At 35.6% G+C, this 22893-nt stretch overlaps 1 protein-coding gene across 1 annotated transcript in view; it reads left to right on the top strand.

Moving 5' to 3' along the window:
• The window catches only part of WDR72 (WD repeat domain 72), a 97396-nt gene extending 74893 nt beyond the window's left edge, over window positions 1-22503 (top strand). The window contains exons 19-20 of the mRNA XM_072345101.1: window positions 16948-17083; window positions 22419-22503. Coding sequence (XP_072201202.1) covers window positions 16948-17083; window positions 22419-22474 — 192 coding nt within the window. The 3' untranslated portion in view covers window positions 22475-22503. The remainder of the gene's footprint in view (window positions 1-16947; window positions 17084-22418) is intronic.
• The last annotated feature ends 390 nt before the right edge of the window (window positions 22504-22893 follow it).

Raw genomic sequence — 22893 nt, 5'->3', positions numbered from 1 at the left:
ATGAAGAAAAACTACAGGGAAATTTTTTTAAGCAACTTTTATAATCTAATATATTTATAATCAAATTTTATTTCAATTGCACACAGGCTGGAAGTGCTGGATACTGTTACTGGTTCCCTAAATGAATGCAGTAAGATTTAGAAGCTGGGTGCACTAACAATGAGTTTAATTGGTATCTGCACACAATACTGAAGTCCCAGAATTGCATTCTGGACACACTCTTGGCTCACTGAAAAATTGGGATAGATTATGTAGAGACAGTGTTTAATTCTCCTTGCAAAGTCCTTACAAGTGCAGAGGGAGGACATGTGGTCAAGACAATCCCTTTTGCTAGCTCCCCTAGCTATTGGCTGCTACAGGGTCTTTAAAGGCAGTGATAAATTTGAGGATAGTCATCTGACTTGCCTTAATCAGCACTGATTAAAAAGATCTAAATGGCTCCTGGCAGGCCCTGGATCAGATGGATGCAGATTCTCTCTCCCTAGTGGTATGCCACTCACCACTGTGGAGGTAAATTTCATCTATAAATGTCAGGTGTTGCATTTCAGTCAAAAGTTGCACAGCAGCACTCAGAAGAGCTGATAGACTGTGGGGGTATAAGAGGAATGTAAATAACTCTGCAAATATTACAAAGTTATTACATACATTGATTGTATGGCCTTTTGGGGAGGTCACCTTCCTTTCTGTTGACTGTGTCTGAAAAGATACGGCTGAAATAGATAAGAGCTTAAAGAGAGGGAAGAAAATTTAGCAGGTTTCTGTATAAATGTAACTTTTAACACTGGTTGATTTAAAGAGAATATAAATATTTTTAAAAGTCACAGATGTATACGGAATAACAAATGTTTTGGCAAAAGTGAGTCAGCTACTCACTCTTCTTTGCCCTTTCTGGTAAGCCAACAACATGTAGACATTCAGCTAAACTGCAAGGTTGGAGCTTTAAAATGATTGGATCTTACTTCATAATGCCTCCATTTCTCCTTCTTTTAAATGAGGCAGTAGTTGTTTGTTTTTTCCATCTCTGTTGAATGTTGAAAGGTTCCAAGTTCTTAAATACTCGCCACTATATAAGTTAAACATCACTTATGCACAGTAATACATAACTGAAAAGACCACAGTTACTTTCCTGTAGAATTTTAATGTAACTTCTAGACTTCTGTATCCAAGAAGCTTTCTTTGGAAAAGTATTTAACAGTAACCTTTAAAAGATGTAAGCTCCTATAGACTTTCTAGCTCCTGCATTTTGTTCACAGACAAGTACTTAGATATCAGGATAACCAAGTAGTTATTTTCCCTTGCAATCAGATCTCAAAACCTCTCCAAGAATGGTATTTAGAAGCTTGATAGGAAGTTTCTAATTAACAGAGGACAAACACAAAGATATAGAAGTATTACTGCAAATTCATGCAAGCAGCTGGAGCACAGCTGAGTAAGGAGATAGCAATTTGTGGAGCTCAGACCCAAGTGGGGTAGTGACCCTAGGCCTTTTGTAGTGTGAAAACTAATGATGGATATTTAATTCCAATATTGTGTTCTTTCTTCATCATGAGCCATGTACTTTGTAACTCTGAGTTAGCACAATTTATGAAGTGTTCAGGGGAAAATCATTGTTGGTCTTACATGTTAGGCTTCTCTTCTACCCCCTGAATAAAAAATTAAAATGGAATAAAACTGAATGGATCTTATAACTAATTTTTGCTGACCCATATTGCGTGAGGTGCCATCAAACTTACACCTCTTCTATGCACATCCACTAAATGGGAACTGTATAAATATGAAGAGAACAGACATCGTAGGAAATGTTAGTAAGGTATTATCCTTTGTGGTTAAAGGCAATCTAGGTAAAGCAGTAAAATAATTGCTTTAGCAGGGATTACAATGTCATATTACATCTCTCTGTAAATATCGCTTTAATTTTTTATGGTGCAGATTATTTGGAAGTTTATTTTATATACTGCATAGCACTTAAATGTCACTGGATATGAAACCCTTATGCAGGAAGCTCATTAGTTGAGCTGTCTGCGTCTGTATATCTGCCATCAGCATCTGGTGAGAGGACTGCTGCTGACCCTGCCAGACTCGGGTCATGAGGTCAGCAGGTCTCATTTATTATTCAAAATTGCTTTCTGACCTTTTATCAGCTAGGTCAAAGTATACTGCATTCTCCTTGGTTGAATTTTATAGTGAAATCAGTATCATACACAGATAATATAATTATCAATTCATGTGAATCTCATCCCTCTCTCTCCAAAAATGTACTCACTTTTGAGACTGATGAAGTTCATATCATTACCTGTACAAATGCACATACACCTCAAGACAACGTTGATACCTTATGATAACACATGTAGCTTTATGTCTAATTTTGTACTTCAAACTGTGCATCCACTTTCCACGATGGTGTTACTGAAACAGCTGAAGGCAGAGCTCAGTTGCTCTCAGATAATCTCTCATTTTTATCATTCTTTTGGATTACATTCCAGTGTTTTTTATTTCAATACACTTATTCACTATATTCTTCAGTAGAAACTGTACCTCCTATTTTGGTTGCATATATGTTTATCCAGTGATAACAGGAGTACTAAAAGAACCGCAAAGCAAGAAACACTAATAGAAACGAAGATGGATTTCCTGGAGGTTTTAATGGACTTTGAAAGGAAAAGCAGTGACAGCCCCAAATATTGTTAAAATATCTTTTGATTACAGATGCAATGCAGATGTAGGAAATCACTGGTTGTTAAATTTCCCTGCTCAAGTAGAACTAAGATTGTCTATAGTGAAATTAATGAAGAACCAATTGTTTGAAATTTTCATTTTGTGGTGAATAGGTAGGAAGAATAAATAATAGCTAAATAAGAAAAATAATTTGAAGTTTTACATATCTAAACTTGGAAGAGAAAATTAGCCAGAATTAGCTTAACAAGCCGTAATACAGTATGGAAAATTGGAAACCATATATGTCAGATTGATTCCTAAAGGGAGCTGTGCAGTATAGCATTATTCCTGTGGAATGATTTCATCCTTTTTAAAAGAAGGTGTCAAAGGTCACATTGGTTCTTGCCCTTGAAGCAGACAATATGAGATGTCAGCGTGTGTTTTCTGACACTGCATATGATGAATAACCTTGACATAGTAATAAACAAATAACCTATATTAACGTTCATAAGCACAGTGAAGTATTAATGCAATATATAATACTTCGACAATGTATTGTGAATGTACAGCTTTCATAGAAATTCATTTTCTCTCATAATACTGTAGTAAATCTAAAGTTAGTTAAAAATTGCTGTAAACTACATATTCTTGAAGTATCAGAATTTATACATACCTGAAATGTGGCCAAACAAGTTTAGAGGATAATGGTAAGAGAAGTACTTTAAACAGCCACTGGGTTAAGAATATGTAAAACACCTGAACCTCTGCATTCACAGAGAGACTTACATTGTTGTGAATAGTTTTTGTCTTCTAAATATCTTTCAGTCAATTGTCTTTGTAGGTGCAGCTCTGTCATAAATCAGTGAATAAATCAGCTCATAATGAAATTATGAGCTGCTCTCTTGCATTAAAGAAACATAAATGCATAATAATATGAAATTAAAGCATGCATTCCATCTGGTTGGAACAAGGGGTATTCTAGTAAGAATGGGAAGCTAGGAGATTTGCTGTTGTGGAAAGAATTATAACATGATATAGTAGTCCTTTTTATCAAATTATTTATCTTTAAAAGCAGCCTTGTATCTGTTACAACTCTCTTGATGGCACAGTGTTTTCTTTGAGGTTTTTGTTGTTGTTTTCTTGTGTTTTTTTGTTTTTGTTTTTGGTTTTTTTTTTTACTGAAAGTTAAGTAAAGCTAATGCATAGTAGTGAAATGCAGGTTAACTTTGTAGGTTATTACTTGGTTGTGCGCAGGACATTTTGAAGTACAGAATTTCACTCATTCATCAGTAATATCTGTACTTTGCAAGTATTTTTCTGTACATCGTTTTTGTTTGCTTTAACTGTGTAGCTATGTACCATGATCCCAGACAGGTAAGATGTTTCTAGTATAAACAAGCTGTATTAATGTTTGTTGGTTTTCTTTCTGAATCTTTTAGAGAAGTCACCACGTGCTATCACATGTGAGTTTACCCCAGGTTCTACTACAGCTTTAATTATACAAGCTCTGTATAGCCATGATGCAATTAATATTCACACTATGTCACAGAGTCTGAGAAATGCCTTCACTTGTGAAATATCCTAGCACATATGCTGGTGTACCTTACAGAGTGAAAAAAGGCATTTGTCATTCTTCCATCCATATTATGAATGTTGCATGTCTGTGAAAGTTACTTTGCAGGACGTGTGTTTGCAAGAGAGGTCAAGAACAAATTTCATAGGATTAAATGAAAAGAAAAATATATAGAACACATAAAAGTAAGTTAATGAAAAAGGTTTTATCTTCATATTTTAGCAGTTATCTGCTCCCAAATTTTCATGTCTTCATGTGGATCCATCATTGTTTCTATAATTATATATTGTTTAAATCTTCAGGTCAACAGTACATATTGCTTTGGTTTTTTTCTTGTCTAATCTTTGCCATGAACATATTTTTCACTTGTATTTCTGCTTTTAAGGAAAAAATATGTTCTCTCACTGTAGATTTTCTGGATCTTCCACAAGCTTTGTTAAGTATTATACATCTATTTCCCATAAAGTGATGACAGAAGGTAAATTAGTTGAAATTTCAGTGTGAACTGTTTCATTCAAGGATAGCTAGATAGCTGGGCAGTGCTTACCATGGTGGAACAATTCCCAATTCAAAACTCATTTTAAACACATCATTAGTAAACTTTCCAGTCATGACTGGATTCTGTGAATAGCTAACATGAGCTATTCCTGGTGTTTCTATAAGATACTGTTGCATCACTTTTTAAGGAACATGATTTATGTATAAAGAGGTTTGCTGACTGGCTAGAACAGGAAGGACTTAGTACAAAAAATGATCAAGCAAAAAGTAAGCTAACAAAAATAGTAAGATCTGTCTATTCATTTTCTTTACATTCAGCATTAAGTGAAGCTGGACTTCTTAAATACTGATATGTAAAGGAAATAACATAGTGTTCATAGTCCCAATGAAGCTATAAAATAACATCTGCTTTTTAGAGGATGTCATTGTAAGAATAAAAAAATAAGATGAGGAAAGTAACCCCTATTCATTTGCACTCAATAGCTTTCTACATGGACTAAAACAAAATAAGTTCCTGGTTCCTTAAAACCACATTTTCACTTTCCTTTAGCTCTGAATGACTGAGTGATTCCCTAGAAGTGGAACCTGATGTGGCGGTTGGAAATAAAAGTGTCAGATAAACAGAGATAAAGTGTTTGATAATAATATAATATGGTAATACTACTGTGAACCCAATGTGTAAATTTGAATTTAACTCTTCACATTGGCAGAATTCCTTTAAATTTTCTTTATCCTACATCTATGTGCTGTTTCCAGCTATGTTGATTTTTTTCTTTATAGTGTCTGGCATAATGCTATGTTTTGCCTTCAGAGGGAAAAATCACTGATAATGCACCAATGTTTTAGGGGTTGCTGAACAGTGCTGCAAAGAACAAGGACATTTCAGTTTTCCAGCTTCTCTTACTGCTTTGACAAGGAAGGGGCTGGGAGAGACAAGGGAGAGATGGGGTCTAAAAATGTAGAAATGTAAAGTGGACCTGTTGGCAGAGCAAGGCATTTCTCTTCTGTAAAAAGCATCAGGTCTTGGCAACATCTGTAGGTAGAAGCTCACCTGCATTTGTCATTTGCCTGTGAATTTGGCTGTGCAAAAACTGAAGTGCCCAAGACCCTCAGTGGACTCCTACATTTGACTAATCATTGAAATTGGGTATACAGCTGTGCTACAGCTGTGTGTTGTCAAATTTTTGGACTAAGAAGGATGAAGCTCTATTTTAGATTTGGGTCTTGATTTTACTATATCTAGGAAAAGATTAGAAGGAATCTAGAGGGCCAGTTATATTCTGGTGATGGTGAGCTTGTCTTCTCTTCTGAGCGTAATTATGGAAAGTTGTTTTACATTGTATCCCTTCTTCTCATTTTTATGTACCCAAGATAGTTTTTACACTACTTGCATGACCAAATTCAGGTTGGAACTAAACAGAAGCAGCTCCATGTTGCTCTAGTAAAAGTGCATATAGTTAACACAGGTGTGAAATCCTGGGCAGGGGGTGAGCACTTTGTGATTCACTTTATAAGAACTATGTGTTCTCTGTTCATAATGCTGTGGTCATTGCACTGTGTCTTTGAAAATTGCAATCAAGGTCCTGCTGCACATTTTTACCTTGTTTTTTGCAGGAGCCTTTTGGCTTTTCCACTTCACTCGTCTTACAAGCTGGTATACAGGTGTGAGAGCACCTTTAGTGCTCTCCTGAACAGGCATTTTGTTTCCTGAAACACTGAATTTGTTTTTATCCTTCAATATGTAGAGAGATACATGTGAATGTCCCTAGATTTACTTCTGACTGTGTAGATAGGCTGAAAGCATATAGGAGCAGAAACAAATTAACCAGTAAGTGAGAGAAGAGTACCAGAATTACAATTTGGAACAGGTAGGGCATTTCCACCTGGAATTTCTTGTTGATGGCTGGATCATTTCCAAACAGTCAGTGTATGCTTACCTTCAAAACACAGGAACTATTTTTTAGGCACAGGAATGTGTATGAGAAAGCATCACTATGGAAGAATTAGGTTTCAGAATTCCTAAATATATTTCCAATACTCCGAGTTTTACATACAGACTCCTGTGGTTTTAATACAGGAAATGAAAATCACTTCAGCAACTAAACTGCCATTTTTGAATCAGAAAATCAGGGGTTGCATGAAATGACATTTATTTTACTTAAGAGACAAAGATAATCTCTTTTCTGATCAGATGCCCACAATGGAGCCAATTTGATTTAACATTTTCTATGATAACTGCTTTTTTTTAATGTTGATTTTAAGTTCAAGAGAGAGAAGTTCCCACTATATAGGCCCTAAGGTAAAGCTTTCATTTCAGAATCTACAAGAAATTAATTATCAGGCATGAATGAAAAATCAAACTCTAAACACTGACTTGGCTGACATGATAAGAGAAGAAGTTACCATGAATGTAACATAGCTTCACTTTCACCATCTTATGGCCAGTCTTAAGCTAGTGTATGAGATTCTTTTCTGAAAGTCTCAGATCTTACAACAGCAATAATACAAAAGTATTACATATTGCTAAAAGCAAACACACAAACGCAAGTAGGAAAGAAAAGAAAACAAAAAAAAGAAAAAAACACAGCAAACAAAAAACATCAGAAAAACAAACAAACAAACAAAAACTAGAAAAATAGCACATTCCTGAAGAATAAGGACTCAAAAACTGGAGAGACAGAACAGAACACTTCAAAAAAACATATAACATCAACAACAGCAAAAAGAGCATGGAAAAGCTCACACATGTAACTTGTTGGCTCTTCATCTCCCTGTGAAGCTTAACTACAGTAAGAGCATAATCTTGTACTGTATTTCACGTATCAACAGAAAGATCATCTGCATTTTTAGAACAGTGCTTTTCAGTTCTTCACGTGTGGTTTCACACAGCCTCTGAACCACAGTGATACTGGAAGTCACCTCCTTAGGTGCCTTTCTCCTTGCCATAGTGCGTAGTGTCTTTTTTACCTATTTATTACCCTATTTATTACATCTGAAAGCAGGGTCGAGGCCCTTATTTCCATTTACAGACATTCTTGCTGATGGTTGAAGTATAAAGTTAAAAACAGGTGAATGGTGTTAAGATGCAGTATTAGAGAGAGGTTCTCTTTTACCCACTATTTCATACCATTACTTTCCTGTCCTCTCATTTCTGTAGAGCTTAAAGTTAAAGGATCTGTTTTCAAGTAACTGGAAGTGATGGTGAAAATTCATTATTAATAAAATTAATTTACAGATCAGCGATGTCCAGATTTTGTTCTCAATTGCATGACAAGTGTAACTCCGTTAGCATAACTCTGAATTAATTCTTCTGTAACAGAGGCCAGAATCATTGTCCACTTATGAAAAACAGGTTTCCAACAATACAAGGAAAGGGACAGTTAATTGGAACAGCTTATGTTTGGGAACAAGCACAAAATAATACAAATTGTTCAGATGTTAGTTTGCTGCCCTGAATGCCAGTTCACTACAAAACTTAACCATGTAACTGAAAATCATTAATTAAATCCTGTGCAGTCAGGAATCATGCATAATGTAACAGCTACTGCAAACTGTCCACTCCTGCTCATTTACATTTCCTTCTTGCTTCTGCAGACATGAGGAGCCTGTATTTGAAGTAGTCTCTTATGAGATTTTGCTTTTACATCCTTGGAGAATGTCCCATTGTGTATTTGTAGGACAAAGCAGAAGTATCACATATGTGGATTTTTGCCTTTATAGTATTAACTCTAACCACGGAAAAAATACACACACTGGCAAATATTTCCTACACAGCATTGCATGACTACATATGCATACCTGAAAATTTTTTAGACTGGATGGAAAATAAGAAGCCTAATACAAGTCCTTAGGTAATAGTATTATAATGGGGCTGTGTGTGTGAGATAGCTACTTCTTAATTGAACATGAAATTCCACCTGAAAAATAGGATTTCTGTATCCTCCTTCTATTTTTATGACAAGGACTTTAGTAAACAGTTCACTGTGAACTGCAGTGTTGATTCTGTAGTGCTGTCATGTCTGTGGTGAGAATATAGGTTCCTACCGTATCATTGCTAATGTTCAAAAAGTCAGCTTGTTTAAAGGACATTAGAGAAAGCAAGCGGTGTTCACAAATTAAAAATTGCACAGCAATTTCACTACAAAACCAACTACTACTCATACAGAAGTATCCAATTAATCCATTACTCTTAGGAGAGGAATCCCTGTATATCCAGGTACAATCCTTGCCAAATATCTGGACACAATCATAGGCTTTTAGGATTACAAGTAACATAATAAAGGATAATGCCCAAAATTAAGCACACCAATACAGAATGCTTGGGTTAAATGGGCCTGCCATGTGCACTATAAGGCTGCAGTCTGTTAGGTTTAAAGTGAGATTAAGGAGTTGTGTAACCTACAATTATGCCGTTTTTCATTAAAGAAATAAGATGATTGGGCTCAGTAGGGCCCTTCCTTATATTTACCTCTGTTTAATTGGATTGGGAACTGCTTAAACATCTTTGAGTTGGAGCTTAGAAGAAGATGATCCCAGCTGTTTTTCAAAGCTTAAGACAGCAGGCAGACAACATGATCATGTCAAGACTCATACTAAAGCCTTAATCCTACTTTTTCATCAACTAACACTACAGCTGAGTCTTTAACCTCCTAAGTACTAAATGTGCTTTGTATGTCTCACAGTACATTTGCTGTGAAATGTTACTGTCCAATAATATTAATTTTGCTTCCTTTCTGACAGGGACTTAAAAAAATACTCTATCTGAATTTGGAAAGCTATGGTGTAAGCTTGTGTTTTCAGACAAAATATAAGCCTGCCCCTACTGAGGTCTGTTGTTCTCTGTGGAGGTGAGGAATTACATCGACCCATATCTCACTTTCTTATATTGTGAAACGCAGTATACTGGTAACTGTTATTCACAATGCACATGTTACTAGATTGAATATAATTTTATTCTCAATAGGAAATAAATGGCATCAGCTTTAGATTTATTCAGGTCTTTTTTTCCTTATTAACTTTTAGCATGACCAAAAGAAATGTTACAGATTCCCAGCCTCAAAACTTGCTAACTAGAGTGTTATTTAGTTTGATAATCCTCGAGTTGCTTAAAGATTAAATGTTCTAATGAGTTTTCCCTGCATCTGTTAATAGTGTTCTATGTAATGCCATAATCCTCTTCCCTCTTCTCTTCCTTTTGATTTTTTTTTTTTTGCTTTATACTGTTTGCTTTTTTCTTTTTTTTTTTCCTTTTTTCTTTTTTTTTTCTTTTCTTTTCTTTTCTTTTCTTTTTTTTTTTTTTTTTTTTTCATTTTCCTTTCCTTTTTTTCTTTCTCTTTTTCCTTTTTCTTTGTCAGGTAGTGCTCCTATTTGTCCTAGTGACACAGGGCTGCCAGCAGGAAAGCAAGCGTAGTTAATGCTCAGCTGCTCAAACCAGTCAAGCAAGCTAGCAAGTCCCAGCTGTGCTACTTGATGTTTTTTGATTGCACCTAGTCCTCAATCTGTGAACTGTTTTCTGGACTTAGATTCATCAAGCTCTGCCGCTTTAAAAACTCATGCAGGCAGGCATCCTAGGATATGCCATTATAAGCTGCTGCCAGGGGATCTTCTAGGAGATAAATGGAATCTGTGTGAAGTAAATTAGTGTGAACCAGTCAATCTGTGTGTCAGCCTCAAGCCACATCCATGGGTAACTAGCTTGCTGACTGAAAAGTCCGCTGTCTTTTGCCAATCAGAGGTCTCAGCCACCAGGAAGCAGTCCTATACAACATTAGTTTCTTGGAATAATGCCTGTTTGACCAGTTTGTGAAACTCTTCAGTACACAGTACTGTACTGCTTGAGTTTACTTACCGCTTACAATTGAATTGAAAATCTTTTAAAGTCAGATAACATTTTAACAGTAGGGAGCATCACAGAAATGTCCTGGAAATAAGTACTTCCACTTTCATACAGCAGCCATTCAGCAGCTTCATGCTGTGCTGAGTTGGCTTTACCTCCCTATCAGTAATGCATCTTCAAGGCCATAATGCAAAATAATAACAATAATCTGTCCAGAAGAGGTTAATATAGATTCTCTGTATATTTTTTTCCCTGTGGATTAAGCCTTTTGGAAAGCTTTGATCAAGAGACAAGAAGAGTATGCAAGTGGTAAGATGCACATTATGCACAGGGATATGTGAGTGCCACAGAGTGCTGCACATTGTTGTTTCATTTTGTTTTTTGAAAGAAAACTGAAGAAATCCACAACTAGAATTCTTGTGTATAAATGGAGTAATTAAAAACATTTTGCACTTGAATACCAAAAAGATCTATCTTCATGAAAAAGCTAGCGATAATGTAATTCTAAAAATATGAAGTATGGATTTCCCTATTTGTTTCTTGTTTTTGGAGAAGACATTAATCTATTGGCAGGCAGTTATATCTACAGTATGGACTATCCACTTGTATTGTTCTAATGTGCTTTATATTTTTTAGAAGGACAGACAGGATAGGAGATGACGTTTACTTAGTAAGTACCAGAACTGCAGTTGGGCCTTCTTTCCTAATTCCTGTAAGAAAAATTTATTTAATAAAAAAAAAGAGAGAGATGCTAATAATGATAATCAACTGATTGAACTATTCAATCCTACATCATGTTTTGTTAAAAAGAAATGTGAGCTTTGTGGCTAGAGAGGAGATATGGAGAAGAAAAAGCAGTATGTAGTGGTAGAAGAATTAAAGATGCTTTGAGGTTACATTTTCCTTTTCATAATCCTCCTAAGTTTTACAGAAGCATATGCTCTGAGCTTTGCAATAAATGCTGTGTGGGGTTTTATGGGAAATAATTTTATTTCTTGTAGCAGAACCCACTGAGACAAAGTTAACTAGTTGGGTATTTTATTATACACAGTGCACAGAATACATGGACACATTCCTGTATAAATCATAACTAAGATTGAGACAACTGCTTTAAAATTGAATGAATGTTTCATTGCGCTAATGAAACAAAAATGGGATGTCCTTTGGGAATGCAATTTGTTACACGCTGCCATATTTTAGTTGAGAGAAGTAGAGAAGTCCCTCCAGGTGAATAAAACTGCAAGGTATATTGGGAAAAAAATCACAGAAAATTTTCATTTTCCTGTCTGGAGTAATTCTGTCCTTGTGGTTATAGAGAGGGATGGAAAATGGAGTTTATAGTGGGGTTTGTTTGTTTGTTTCTTTGTTAATTTAAAATCTAGAAAAATCTTAGAACAGTTTTAGACTTTTACAAGGAGATAAATTGTTTGGTTGTAATTCACTAAGGAAGTGGATTGAACTTCATTTGCACACAGCTTCCCACAGTGCAGAAGTTGGGTCCTGCTCCTCTGGGTGTGTGGTTCCTATTTCTGCAGAATGAGCTGTGCATGTCATACGTGTCAGTATTAGGACCTATTGCTGCATTTAATGCAAGGATTTAAATTACTTTAGCTTCCAATGTGATTTGCTCCATACTGAGTTATTTCAAAAACTGTTCCAACTTCCATGTAATGCTACCTTTGCTTTTGAATTACACATTTTTCAGGGTTACTGTCTTAATCTCTATTTTTAAAATTAAAATATAATGGAAACTCAGTGTGGCATTCAAATGTCAATAAAGGACATGCCATTAGCAATTAGGTGCTGACTAAATACATCAGTAGAATGTTTTCCTTTATTTCTTGTTTGCTTATTTTTAATGAGACTAAAGACTATGAAAGGACCAGCAACTGTATTTCTTCATTCCTGCAGTGAATTAGTGGTTATATGGACTGAGAGATGTTTTGGGGAAAAAAAAGCAAATAGAGATAAATTCAATTTGGAATGCTAGGTTTCTAGGCAGACTTTAGGTTAGTTTGCATACAGACAGGATGGGAGTTAACAGCAAGGTGACAGTTTTTCAGAAAACAATCTGGATGCCAACTGAGAATGATTCAACAATGTTCACCCTGTGGCAATGAAGGCAAACCCCATAGCAGGCCCCGTGAACAGGAGTATCACCTGCAAAACCTGAGGTCATCTCTTTGCTCTATTCAGCATTGGTAACACCAAGGGCACAGCCCCAGGCTGGCTCTGGCCTGCTGGTACATTGCTCCATTGCTCTGCTATCATCCCAGTGTAAGGGATGGTGCTCCATACAGTCTGGAGCTGATTCTTTCTCTTCTTTTCTTGCTTCTAGATGATTGGAGCAAGTACTGCTACTGTTTCACCTGCTATTTCATGAATACCTTTTGCATTTTTTGTATTAGTGAAATAATTATTTCCTTTTAGGCTAGCATCAAAATACATAGAAAAAAACCATAGGTGTTGAAAGAGGATGCAACAAAGGACTGTTAATCAAAAATGTCACAGAGATACACAGGGCTTGTGCACCTTTTCTCATACCAGAGCTGGGGGAGGGTTGACATTAAGCTAACAGGGACTTGTCCAGACAAACAAAAGGAGATATTCCCAGTGTGTACAACATAGAGCCTCCCATGGTAAAGAAAGTCAGGATGTGGGGTGTGAAAATTTTAGATATTTAAGGGAAGAGTGGAAAAGTTTGCGGAAAAGAAATATACTGAGAGTTATTAACTGCAAATTTATTTAGATTCAGGTTATTTTACATTTTGCAAAGATCCTTTAATACATTTATGTCCTGTAGCCAATCTTATCTACTATTTTTGATTGAAAAATAATTTTTGTTGCCCTATCAGCTTGTTTTGAAATGTCACATACTGAATGACAAATGCATCATTGCTTTCTCTGCAGGCACACTGTCCTCAAATTATTAATCCCTCTCATGAATTAACAAAGCATCTTATTAAAAAAAAAATGTTAATTTGTTGATTCACTTCTGTTTTACAAGCTTTCTCCAATATGTCTGCCCTTGCAAACCGGTGCAAAGAACGGGTTACTTAGAATCTGGCATGTGATGGTTCATTCCTGAGTGAAACAAGGCTCTTTGGACTTCAAGCAGAACATGTAGAAATAAGACAGTGATTGGCTGTTGCCATGATTAGTACAAAATCACAAGGAATTGCTTATCATTTTGCAGCACTCTCACACAAAGGACGTTCTTTCATAGACTTATCACAAATGAGTCTGTTATCTTTTTATGGAAAAAAATTTGTTTGGTTTTCTTTTTTTGCATTTGAAATATTTGGAAGCTGTTAACATAAATGTTTCATTGAATACTGTGATAGCAATCATTTGCTATTCTAAATTTTACACCTATTTTGCCTGTCTTTTTCTTTTTAATGCTAGAATGTAAGATGGTCGAGTTCAGTAAACAACTCTCATTTATATGTATCATGAAAAAATTACTGCAGTTCTCAAGACTGATTCTGTACAAGGAAGATGTACCTCATGTTAATACGCTGTTTGATGTCATTTGCCTCTGTGAAAATTGTTCTTTTCCCTTATCCTTTATACTATTTAAGTATCAACTTATATTACTTCTCACTGAACAGTACTAGAACATAATTGGGGTCACTTTATCAGAAATGGCTATTTCCTAACGTTTTTCTCTGATTTGCAGATTTGTGGCTTATTTACACTCTAGACATTTACATCACTTCGGCTTCACAAATTATCTTTCAAGTAGAATCAAAAGTAATGTTAAGATTCATTTAAACCCAGTATAGGACAGGGTGTGCTCAGAATGACTAAAGACTGTGATTTTTATGATTCCATTAGTTCTGAAATTCCACTGATGTCTTGGATATGAGAAATTCAGAACTGTGTTTCCCCTATTGACATTTGAACATAAAATTCTATGATACAGTAAAGTAGGTGTCTATTTAAATGTAATTTTTACTATTTTTTTTCAAGAGTTATATAATGCCTTTTTATTTTTTATTTTTTAACTTTCTTTATTTGGGCCGGACTGTTCTGTTCTTTTTGTATTTTTAACTTCTCAATTTGCTTTGTTCTTCTGTCTTTTATGATGTTTTTATGGTACCTTCCTCTTCAAATTGAGCATGTAACTTGATGTTAAAAAAAAAAAAAAAAAGACCTGAAGGCATCTGCCTAGGTCCCTTTCATGCTCACTTACATAACTTCATAAACCAGGGTGCCATGAAGTTTATTTGCTGTTTGGCCTGTTCCTGTCAAAGATCTGTTTCAGAGGTGAATATTTTGCTTCAGCACCACATTACATATTAAATTAAGCACCTTTTTGTTGTTGTTGTTGTTGTTCTTTGACTGGAATCACCTTACCTTAGCTAAACTCAAATTATGTAGCTTCTTATAAATAAATCCAGGAAAAACTCAGAGTCATGTAGTGAATTAAAATATTATTCACAGCTCATCCTGAAGTTGGGAGCTTTCCATTTCAAAAGGCTGATTCTGAATTTTTGGTCAATGTTATTTTTTTTTTTTAGAGAGGACATCTCTTGTGACTTTTCCTTCTCTCTAGAGGTGCTGCTGTATGCTCTGTTTTCTCTCTCAGAATTCTCTGTTGGAAATTTTCCAATTGTTCTACATCAGGAGAGTTCTGACTTATACATTCATGCTGCTGTAATGGCTCAATCTATCATTCAGCGCAATAGAGCTGAGTACTTGATAGGATGAACTATTTTAGAAAGTGTTGTAAAAAAAATTGGCACAAACCAAATGTCTGTGCACACTTGAGGTTTCCAGGTTTTTGTTTGTTTGTTTTTTGTTTTGAATTGGGAATCCTCACCCTCAGACAGTCTAGTTGAAAATTATTTAGATGTTGTAAAAATCAGAGGAAAACACAAAGATCTTTGAAGACTGCGCGTGTCATAGCATTTTCATGAAAAATAACATATTTTATTTATTGTAAGTTATTCTTCAGTGTCAGTGTTCCTCACGCAGGTTATTTTGTCAACACTTTCACAACAGAGTTATGAACTAAAATTCCTTTTTATGTGGAGAGGTTGACCACTGATGCAAGTCCACTGTCATTTTTTGTAAGGTTAGAAATGTAACCCGTATTCCTGCTATTCCTGGGCAGTTTGTATGCTGCCTGGTTACCATCTCTGGCAGATAATCTTAGCAAAATCTACTATTTTATTATTTATTTATTTATTTTTTTTTTCCCATATGAAAGGTACAGTGTTTCTATCATTGATTTTATTATTATGTTTTAATGTTGCATTTTCAAGGATCAACCTCCACAGTTGTGGGATGATTTATTCAAATGGATTCTGGGTAAATGTAGGAGTTGAGTATTATGGGAAGTTTTGATGGCCTGGGATCAATAGCTGCAAACCAAAGGAATGTACAAAATAACAAAGTGGAATTTGTGTATTTTGATATCTTCCTATCTGAATAGTACACTGAGGCTTTGTTAATTCACTCAACCTTTTGGAAAATTTATATGAGTTCTGAAATTAAGTAGTTTTGAATTCAGGACAAAACTGGAATTGCAGCCATTGTGATCCTCACCCACGTGGTCTAGCTTGAAGTCTAGGACTTTGCTTACTTTTACAGATATTAGAAAAAAAAAAAAAAATAAAAATGTCTTTATTAATCCTGGTCACCACTGTTTCCTTAAGAAATGAGATCAACTGAAAGTTTAAAGGGGACTGAATATTTGAGATTTAGTTCTTAGTTCTTAGTTCTTTTCTGTAATGTTGTTTTGGGTTCATAAGAGCAGCAGGGAAAGAAATGAACACTGTCAAAAGAAATACCCCTAAACGTTTTGGGACTACCTGTGTGTAATTTGTTTGAAAGCCAAGAAAGCTACAAGTTGTATACTGATAAATAATTACTTCCATGATAATATTTCCCTACTCAAAAATGAAAATATTTTTAGCAATTAGTTAAAAGAAGAAATCAAATTTGACCATCTCTAAACCACAGTTCTGTCTGTATTCTACTGCATATTGAGTAACAACTGATTTTATTGTGCATCCTAGCTTGTTATATTCAACATATTTTCATCTTAACATGTTTTTTTTTCTTCCTACTGAATGTTTCCACCCATTACTAAACCACCTAACTAGCCCTTGATGTTGTATACTGGACTCTTTCATGAAATAGAATAGCACATTCTATGGTTATGATATAATGTTCATATTTTAGAATCAAGCCAATGCCTCAAACTTGTCCCCAGATGAATTCTTGTCTATAGAGTTTTCAACAGTGTTATAGCTGGATATAAGTATTTTGAGTTTGGGCTTTATTTCAGACTATCACTTGTGTTTATAAAGTACATCTTCAACATTGAATTACCTGCAGAATATCAGGAAGTCTTTGTTTCTGAATATAAATTACAACTCTCCCTCCCCTGTTTTTATTCTTTATTGCTCCAGTTAGTGTACTGAAGCATGACAAGAGCTCAAACCCCGCCAACTTCCAAGATGTGGAGGATGCGCCTGACAGATGTGTCTTAGAAGAATCTGAGAGTCCAGGTGAGAACCATTTAAAGACAGTTACCAAGTATCAAGTGATAAACCTGGCATAGCTTTTGGTTGGGTAAAAAAGGCACATTGTAATGCTGTTTCCTTTTTAGCAGCTGCAGTGTCAAATTAATGGTCACCTCTAGGGGTCACAGTGTTATCCTTTCCCCTTTCATCAAGAATTCAGGTCTTAGAAAGGATAAGGTCTTTATGACCAAAAAGAAAGCTGACACAACTAGTTCATTATAATTAGTTTTGGACTACACTTCTTAGTTAATATATGTGCAATGTCTGACCCTTTGAAGGTAGAATGAGGTTATGAAAAATTAGAAGCACTGTATATACTGCAGTTAAACATAGCAGTGGACATTCAAACACTGTATCTTTGGAGCAAAGCAAATTGGTAGCATTAAAAAGCTTGATTCTTTTCTCTAAATCAGTTCACAATCATTATTTCATTTTAATGACTCTTAACATTGATTCAGTTAAATACAAGAACATCCATAAAGTGCATTATTTTTGGTGACCAGAAGATTTATCTTCATGTAGTATCATTATCTTCCTAGTTATGGAATATCTAAGAAATTCATTAAATGAATCCCAAGAGGAAACAAGTATGAAGTACATCCAGTCACAGCTGATAAAAAACATACTGTGCAACTAAATATTAAAATCTAACAGTCTATGAGCTTGACCCACATACACCATATATGAAACCTGCACGTAGTACTCATTAATGAAAGAGTTAAACATCTTTCTTCACTCGGTATTTTCCTCCCCTGCTTTATCTGGTTTCTGTGTACCCTCTTGCATCTTTGTGTGCTGATCCGTGTATCATATTTTTGATTCATCGTCTCTGTGGCCTGTCAGCTTAGTTAAGAGATTTCCAAATCTTGCAGCCTGTGCTGACAGGGGGCAGCTGCCAACAGTCCCCTGATCCTTCCCCAAGGAACACTGCTGAGATTTAATTTTCAGTCAAAGGGTGCAGTCTGAAATCCATGTCAGGTCCCCTAAGTCATCTCAGAACCCAGAAAGGACCCCTGTCTAGGGGATTATATTTCAGCACACTCCACTCCTCCAAGATTCCTTGGGAGTTCAACTGCCATCATATACCTGATTTGAACTACATTCCTTTTTCATCTTCTCCACAAAAATGAACACAAGCATACGTTAGAATAATTGAAACCAATGAATTGTAAGTCTGTATTCATTTTAAAGCCACGCTGGCTTGAACTCACTGCTGTACAGTAGAAGGCAGTATAAGATATAGAAATAAATATGTAATCTACTTGGGAAGGAGACCAGTGTAATTTCTTGGTCATGGCCACCTCAAACTGTTTGTGGTGCGTGGTACATCCTTCAGAAACCATCTGTAGTCCCTTCTACAACGATTCTGTGTGAAAGTGTGGGTTGTCCAAGATCTGACGTGTTTTAAGGTGAAAGAGAATTTAAGCAAAGTGATGTGAAAGTGTTGAGGTGAGAATTAATGTACATTAAAGATAACATTAATTTGAACCTTGCTTTAAATTATTCTGAGTGGCAAAGTGCACACATTTGGATGGGAACTTGAATACCAATTCTACACTCTGCATGTCTATGTGAAGTAATGGAAAGGATAAAAAGCTGTCAGGAAGTGAATGTTGGCCAGCAAAAATACATGTTGATAAAGCATCTAAACTTAAAAACTGAGTTCCGTGCGGTCCATCTGACATCATTAAACTGGTAATAAACAATGAATTACTCTGGCTTTTGTTTCTGACCATTCCTGCATTTTAAGACATCTTGTCTTATAGGTCTGAAAACCTCAGGAGATTTCACTACTGGTCTCACTGCTTTCCACTGAGAATTTGTGGCTTGGTTGTCATGGAGACATCGTATTTCTCCAAGAATTGCTCATATTGATCCGTGGACAGGCGTAAATGGCCAGGCGAATGTGAGGAGTAAAGGGGGTTGGGCAGTACTATAAAATGACCAGAGGTTATGGGTCGGAAATAAGCTCATAGCAAACACTTAGGTAAAGAGAAAGAAACAGTTTCATTTTGTTTCAGGATTTCGTTTTTGCACTTTATGCCATTGTCTTCTTTCGCTATAGACTGAAAGAAACTTGTTAGTCACTTGTCATGTCAGATCTTTGGTGCTTGTCCTGACACAGCTGTCAGCCTTCCAGCTCTGTGCAGTTCAGGGACACACAACAAAGAGCTAGGAACATGAATTATTTATTGCTCCTTGTGCGGATGAAATTCTGTGATAAGAAATTAAGACACTTCTGACCGAAGTGCTTGTTTGAAAGGAGAGATTTGATAACGGACTACATTCACTTAAAACTTACTACTTACTTTTAGTAGCAAACATTGAAACAATAATATGGTATTCAGTTGGGTAAGATTTTCTCTAGTGTTTCTCAGGTGTTTTGACTTTGAAATGGATCTTGGAATGTAAGAGTGCCTGGGAGGCCAGCATTTGATTTGGTGAAACCTGTGAATTGAGCTCTCTCATATTCAAAGTCAGGACAACTAATAGTCATTTATAAGCTTAAACTGAAGAGTTGTGAGTATGTTTGTTTTGCAGAATCTATTGCATTTCCCTTAGAATACGTTACATGTGCAAAAGCGATGTTAAGAAATATCTTCACTTTATTATCTCTTCTGATGAGGAAAAGGTGAATGTATAACAACATACCAGAAAGGAGCTCTAACTATTTCTGGAAAGGGTTCCTTTTTGCATCTTCTACCAGCATCAGTAAGGCTGGAGGTACACAGCCATTAGTAGACATATCTGTTTACTGTGCTTCCTGCCGGTGAAAAGTGCAGCCTCTAACCTTGACGTAAGAGTGAAAGTCATTTTCAAAGTGATCTAAATTTTCTAAAATCACATAGAGTAACCCTGCTTATTTTACTTTCACACTCTTTATGTGCCCGTACATGTTCTTACTGCTCCAGAGGTGGGCCTCCAGCAGTCATGGAAAAAAGGCCTATGCTCAGATGGCAGGAATCCATCTGACTAACCAAGACCCCAGTCTGAGATTTACCTGTGATTTCTTGTATTCAGTGTGTGATCCAAGCTACACTTAGGTAGGAAATGAAACCCCTCAACCTGCACTTTTCTCTCAGATAATTCACAGCAAACACTTTTCATGTGTGATGGACGCAGGTAAATGTCAGACTGCAGTTTCTTGTCTAAGTGAAATAGATTTTAGTTTCTCCCTTCGTGTGCCTACAAGCTGCCATTATCTGTGATAGTGGCTCACGTCTATTTTAGCCCTCACACAGAGGAGATACTGGGCTTCTCTCTCAAATGCCTAATAGTAGGTTTATCACTGCCATTTTCCCTACATGCTGAGGACTACTTCTGTTTGATATGTAAAGCCTAGGCTTTTGAAACTCTGTTCTGGCCTTGAAGATAATAATCAAATAGGAATTGCAACAGATTTTTGTAGAACTTAACTTTTAATCACATTAAACTGCTGTAAAGAATTCATTGCACCTTAGAATGGTTCCTCAGTAGAAATAAATATTCACAGTATTGTTTTCTGTTTCAGCAGTCAAATTTTCCACAGTTACAGAAACCAAGAAGGAAGCTGAAATGGATCAAATTTAGATGTCTGAGTTCTAGGTCTGAGCTATTCACCCAAATATTCTTATGTAAACAGCAGCAGAAAATTCACAACCTTAGAGAGCAGATAATCCTTTTCATAGGGTGTTGTTTAAGTTTTAAGGGCTCCAAATTTTGTCAGTTTGAATCTGAGAGGAACACAGCAGGAGTTTACACAACTGCAGATGTTTTAGTTTCCATATGTGCACAGCCCCAGTAAAGAGGCTTCCGCAAGCGTAGCTCTCTTGAGATTAAAACAATAGATCTGAGTGGAAGTTGGGAGGAACAATGTAGGTGCAGATATCCCTTCACTCTTGTTTCTCCCAGCAGAGATATTGCAGTAGATCAAGCAGTACGTTGTTACTTTCTTTGGTAGTGCAGAAAAATTGAGCTTGAACAGATGAAACAAAAAAAAAAAACCAAACAAACAAAAAAAAAAAAAAGACAGTTGAAATATGTAAATTGGAATTCAAAATTTTTTATCTTTTGGATGAAAACCTTGTAAACAATAAGAATGGCTTTCAGTAGCCAGGAAGTGTGGCTGAGTCAGCCGGTCCCTTCTGCAGCTCATGACTGCTCCATGTGATATCTTCACTGCAAAAACATCGTAGATATTAATTTTTTCCTTCTTCTCTCAGGACAGAATGTGATTGATAATGAAATAATGAATGACAGATAACAGTGAAAATACAAACAGTTTTCATAGTCTGCCATAGTTGGATGCCCTAGGTAGACCTTGACACAAAGATGGGAGAGATCTTTGACTACTCCCAAAGTACAGTCTGTCAGAGACGGAACTGAAGAAAATAGAAATGACAATGTGGAGATATAACAAGAAGAGATACTGAGTATTAGGGTCTAAGCAGTAATTCCAGAAATTAGGCCCATAAGAATTTAACTGCATTAGATGTGTTGCCGGGTCCTGTCATCATTCAGAGTTGCTAGTATTGAGTCATTGTTTGGTTTGGTTTTACCTTGTAAATGAAACTGCAAAACCAAAAGATTATATAGTTGACAACAGGAAAATGTGTCTCTCTTTATGTCATAGATAGGCAGAGAAATGACAGACAATAGGACAAACTGAGAAGATAGCCATTAGACTGAAAAAGAACAGCATGCTTCATGTACTCAAAGTGAGTGCTGAATCTACAGAAGCAGTGTTTTTAATTTAATTAATACTTTAAATTCAGATTGTAAATATATATAATATATATGCATTAATTGGGAGAAAGTCATGAAGCTAAAAACTGATGACTGTGGTTACTCCTTACAAATTTAGCTATTAATGCCTTATTAATAAAGCTTCTTACTACTACTGTTTACAGCTAATATTGGGTTATTTCTCTTGAAATATATATAAATATACATAATTTCAGCATGCTTTTTCCATAGGAAATGCAAATAACCTATTAGCTTTAAACTGAAATGATGTTTTGCTTGTCTTCTGGAAAGCATTTTATTAAAAACAAAAAGATGAAGACAAGAGGAGGACTGTTTTCTAGAAAAACTCTGAGGAAGGCTAAGAATTCTCTTAAGCTATTTTGGATTCCATATTGCTTCATGTACTATTGCAGTTTCTATTGCAGAATAGAAACTTTCTGGATGTAGATATGTGATTTTATTTTATTTTTTAACACTATTGTGTTGGTGTTGAAAGTCCTAATTTCATGACAGAAATATAGATTCTAAATCTACCGGAAAGAATTTCAAATAACTTTTTTGGTTTTTGAACAAAATACATTTCTATCTTTTCCAGACGATATGAAGTCACATCCCTGGATATCTAAGGTGTGCTCCTGTAAGGTGTGTTAGAAGACTCCACTTAGCTGGAAGAATGTGACAATGCACAAGAGCAGCTAAGACATAAGATAAAGGTGGAATGGACATGGGATGGCTTATTGTGGTTATTATTTTATACCTTTAACACTTCATTTTCAGAAGAAATATCTTCCATAATGTCATCTGTTCTTTGCTGATTTACTGAATTCAGTTCACACTTCTCTCGCTAATAGATTTACAGTTATTCAATTTAATTTGATATTTCTAACATAGAAAATATCAAGTCCTTATTTTAGATGTTTTTCACTAGCTACAGTGGTGATTCCTGACACTGATTGACTGTGAAACTCTTGCATCAGTTTGAATATTATTTTAAGTGCAACTAATTTAAATAATCAAACTTATTTTTTTCTCTCCTTTCTTCTCATTTTCATTGCCAGTAGCATTTTAAC

The sequence above is a fragment of the Excalfactoria chinensis genome, chromosome 10, assembly GCF_039878825.1.
Source record: "Excalfactoria chinensis isolate bCotChi1 chromosome 10, bCotChi1.hap2, whole genome shotgun sequence".
NCBI lineage: Eukaryota > Metazoa > Chordata > Aves > Galliformes > Phasianidae > Excalfactoria > Excalfactoria chinensis.
Note: the sequence above shows the minus strand (reverse complement) of the source record. Positions and strands in the feature narration are given on the sequence as shown.